This window comes from Alosa pseudoharengus, unplaced genomic scaffold (assembly GCF_046254945.1).
Source record: "Alosa pseudoharengus isolate Yale_2024_CS ecotype anadromous, Long Island Sound unplaced genomic scaffold, YU_APseudo_1.1 YU_APseudo_1.1_scf_17, whole genome shotgun sequence".
Taxonomy (NCBI): Eukaryota; Metazoa; Chordata; class Actinopteri; order Clupeiformes; family Clupeidae; genus Alosa; species Alosa pseudoharengus.
Genome location: NW_027468640.1, coordinates 2,011,197 through 2,015,949, shown reverse-complemented (window position 1 = coordinate 2,015,949; position 4,753 = coordinate 2,011,197). Strand labels below are relative to the sequence as shown.

Genomic DNA, 4,753 nt, shown 5'->3' with positions numbered 1-4,753 from the left:
GCCTACATCACGTTTGCGTAATGGCTTGATCTCTGTTGAGCAATATCTCAGGCTTTTCCATTGGAGGACAGACGCAACACCCTCTGCAAGAAAGAGGTAAATGTCTTTGTTTGGTAAATATCTATGTTTAACTCTAACGCCAAGTTTCAAAACTAGTAGGCTAGCTTATAAAGATACTAGCCTACTTATGTGATTAGGTTATACATTTTGAGTAGCTATCGCATAAACTGTACATGATGAACCCGTCACGACATCCATTGTTTTTTCTGTGATCAGCTGAATGGTTAAACAGCTGAATCATTACCGTAAGTACTGATATATAGGGTAAATGAATTTATTAGGGAATGTATGTAATCAATTAGCAATGTCGCTATTAACTTGGCTTGACTTGGTTTCCTCTATTATTGGTAGCCTTTGTTAACAGATATCATCATAAGTTAATTTCACATGGCCATGGCCGTCTACGTTGATGTATCTTTAAAATCTCCTTGCCGTAATGTCCCTAGAATATGTGCACTATACACCTACTACTACACCTCCGCTAGCGTGGAGTTGACTTGACACAAAGTCTACTCAGGAAACAACTGCAGTCGGTAAGTCGTAATTATACTGTTTCGAGTCCCCGTACCTTTTCCAACAATTAGATAATAATATGTCCCTGATATTGATTGTAGAATATTCACTTCTCGGTAAAACAAGTAGCGATATAGCTTACGAAACCTAACGCTTTACCCTTTCAACATTAGAAGCTAACGTTAGTTCCTGGTAGTCAAGCGGGCTTTTGAGACATTGCCAGCCGGTGAATGCTACACCGAGCCGGACTGAGATGTGTGTAATGATATAGAGTCATGTGTGCACCTTCACTAGGTGAATGGTATTCCTTTAACATGGGCAATTCTGGGTTTGATATAACGTTATCCTGCGACTTTACTGTTGCTAACATAACATTAGCATTTACACTTCTGACTGAAGGAACTGACTGACAGCTCTGTTTCAGAGCTGGTGTAGCTCACCAGCATCAGGTCTAATTCAAACACTAATCTCAGCACACGTACTAGCCCATGACACTATAAGATGTGTGTGCTGTTTATTGGAGTTTTCTCAAATGTAACAACTAGCATGGTTGAAGCTAAGCTAATAGGCAACAGTGGTTCTGTGACAGAACGTGGCACTCGAAACAGGCTGTTGTTGCAACATTGTTACAAGGTTCGTTGCGATTCCACACAGATAAGCCATGTAGCCAAGTCCAGTTTGTCTAATATGTAACAATATGACAGTTCATTGTTACCATAGTACGTCGTAGATTACATGAAACATCATCACGTGTTTATGCGATATTCGATATTTATTGTGTCTAGTTAGGATTAGTGAAAATCATATGTGCTAACTTTAGTTATTTTCCTCTGAAGCTGGTGTATTTTATCCCTGTTTATGAGAGAATACCCGGCATGACATAAACCTATAACTCAACTCTGCTGGTCCTTGTGCTAGAGCAGTATGTAGAGCAGTATAGCCTTACATTCTGTAATCTATGGGGGGGGGGGGGGGGGGGGTCAGTGATTGTGGGTGAAGTCCTGTTTGAAGCACGTTGACATTTATCCCAGAGTGAGTGTGTCTGTTGCAAACCCAGTGTGCGATGTGGACACACATGGTGTGATGTGACGTGATGTGATGTGATGTAGGTGGCGTGGTGTGTGTGTGTGATGTGGCATGGTGTGTGCTTGTGTGTGTTATGACATGATGTTGGTGGCATGGCGTGTGTGTGATCTGATATGATGTAGGTGGCGTGGTCTTGTGTCTGTGTGTGTGTGTGTTTGTGTGTACAGGTGCTGGGTGTTGCGTAGGGTTTGGCTCACCTTTGAAACCAAGACACGTGGAGGAGAGCATCACCCCCCCCCACACACACACACACACACACACACACACACACACGCACAGTTGTGGCACTTGGACTTACACATTAACATGCTCACATACAGATAATGCTCACATACAGATAATTCTACCATTCTTTCTGTTTTTGCCTCACTGTGCGACAGGCTGTGTGTGTGTGTGTGTGTGTGTGTGTGTGTGTGTGTGTGTGTGTCACCTCATGATACTGCTATGATGTGACTCTCCTGGCATGGACACTGGCACAGAGCAGCCTATCACCTTGGCTTCTGCAGCTACTGTTGTCCTCCACTGACCCCAAGAGTACACACACACACACACTGGGGAGAGAGAGGAGTGTGTGTGCTCCCAGTGTGTGTGTGTGTGTGTGCCTGGGAGCACACACACACACTGGGAGCACACACACACACACACACACTCACACTTACACACACACACTCACTCACACACTCAGACATACACACACCCACACTCACACACAGAAATACACTCACACACACACATGCTCATGCACACATAAACACACACATATGTACATGCTCACACACACACTCTCACACAAACACTCATACACTCACACACACACACTCACACTTACACACAGACATACACTCACACACACACATGCTCATGCACACATAAACACACACACACACATGTGTATATGCTCACACAGACATACACACACACACACACATGCTCATGCACACACACACACACACACATGCTCACACAGACATTGACACACACACACATAAGGTATGCCAGCATACCAGGAAGAAAAGTCTATGGGTAAGCCCAGCCTACGTCCTGAGTAGTGATGGGTAAATGAAGCCTCGAGCGCTACTGTGCCGAGTAATGTGTCGAAGCTTCGAAACATGGAAGATAAGGAAAACACAGCGACATCTGGTGGTTTGCATAAAGCCCCGCAGTCACGCACTAGTGAAAAGAATGCCTACAACGTTCAACACAATGCCAAAGCTTCGAAATGTTCTCATTCATTACATTAAAAGTGTTGCAAGAAATTTGCATTTCTGTTTGTCTCAATTCAATACAATTAGGCAACATAATCCTGTGAAGATTGGTGTTTCCGTGGAGGCGTGAAATCATGTGTTATCCCAGTCAATGATCCAATCGGTCTCCCATCCACTTAACGACCGCAGTAGACACTACTTAGCTTCTGAACCAGGACGAAGTATTATCAACCTCAACACGCTATGGACGAGAGTGAAAAGGAAACGACCAGGCGCCTAATTAAACCAAACCCTACATGGCCTGACATAGTTTGACGTTTCATGAATCAAACTTTCAATAAAAGGAAAATATTATGTCAGCCATTATTGTTAGGCCTACATAGAAATTATTAGCCTGTATTGCTTTTAAATGACATGATTGAAGTTGAGACAAGATTGCAACGCAGACACGTTTTAATGTCATTGTTCTAAATGGCAAAGCTTTAGGCTAGGCCTAGGCTATTTCTTCTTTATTTCTATATGTGCATGATATTATGGATTATGGACATTTTCCGGAAAGAAAATTCACAAACAGAGAAAGCATCCTATATAAATCAGGGCTACCCACAAATTTCGCCTGGCTCTTGCAATACAACACAACTCATTCCGACACTAGAGCGGGTGCCCTGGTTCGCGCAATTCAAAGCCTTTGAGTCAGATTCCGAAGCAGTCACGTGGGTGTGTGTCCCAAACGAAGCTTCAGACGTCACACTCACAAACCGAGGCCTCGTTTGTCATCAGTCACGTGATTTTTATGGAAACGACACAAGCCTCGAACCGGGGCTTCATCTGGCACGCCCCTTTCTGCTCGACACAAGCTCCGAAGCCTCGCTTCATTGGGCACATCAGTAGTCCTGAGGTCCACCTTACACACACACACACACACACACACACACACACACACACACAAAGCACATGTACACCTGCAGGCAGATGAACGTACGCACACCCCAGGCTGGTTATTGGGTTTAACTGGTCCAGTAGAGCTGGTTATTGGGTTTAACTGGTCCAGTACAGCTGGTTATTGGGTTTAACTGGTCACTGGTCCAGTATAGCTGGTTGTTGGGTTTAACTGGTCACTGGTCCAGTAGAGCTGGTTGTTGGGTTTAACTGGTCCAGTACAGCTGGTTATTGGGTTTAACTGGTCACTGGTCCAGTATAGCTGGTTGTTGGGTTTAATTGGTCACTGGTCCAGTACAGCTGGTTATTGGGTTTAACTGGTCACTGGTCCAGTATAGCTGGTTGTTGGGTTTAACTGGTCACTGGTCCAGTACAGCTAGTTGTTGGGTTTAACTGGTCACTGGTCCAGTACAGCTAGTTGTTGGGTTTAACTGGTCACTGGTCCAGTATACCTGGTTGTTGGGTTTAACTGGGCTGGGGGCAACAGAACCTCCACAGAGGCAGGGCTGGGGGCAACAGAACCACCACAGAGGCAGAGCTGGGGCAACAGAACCTCCACAGAGGCAGGGCTGGGGGCAACAGAGGCACAGTTGTTTTTCCTGCTGCTGACGTGTTTTTGTTTTGTGCTCTTTGCCCCAGGTGAGCAGGAGGTGTGTGTGCCTCGTGTGAGTGTGTGTGAGTGTGTGTGAGTGTGTAGGGACAACGTCAGACTGCAGCCATGAGCAACCCGTTCGCCCGCATAGTGGAGTCGCTGGACCCAGAGAACCCCGACCACAAGTTCTTCAACCTCACCAAGCTTGGAGACCCCAGATATGGTAGGTACACCCACACACACACACACACACACACACAGAGATAGATTCTTCAACCTCACCAAGCTTGGAGACCCCAGATATGGTAGGTACACACACACACACACACACACACACACACAGATAGATTCTTCAACC

The 4,753-nt window shown here is 45.3% G+C and overlaps 1 protein-coding gene across 1 annotated transcript in view; it reads left to right on the top strand.

Annotated features, from left to right (window-relative positions):
* Positions 1–498: 498 nt before the first annotated feature.
* aco1 (aconitase 1, soluble) overlaps positions 499–4,753 on the top strand; it is a 31,026-nt gene continuing 26,771 nt past the window's right edge. The window contains exons 1-2 of the mRNA XM_076288442.1: positions 499–593; positions 4,443–4,618. Of these exons, the coding sequence (XP_076144557.1) occupies positions 4,522–4,618 (97 nt within the window). The 5' untranslated portion in view covers positions 499–593; positions 4,443–4,521. The remainder of the gene's footprint in view (positions 594–4,442; positions 4,619–4,753) is intronic.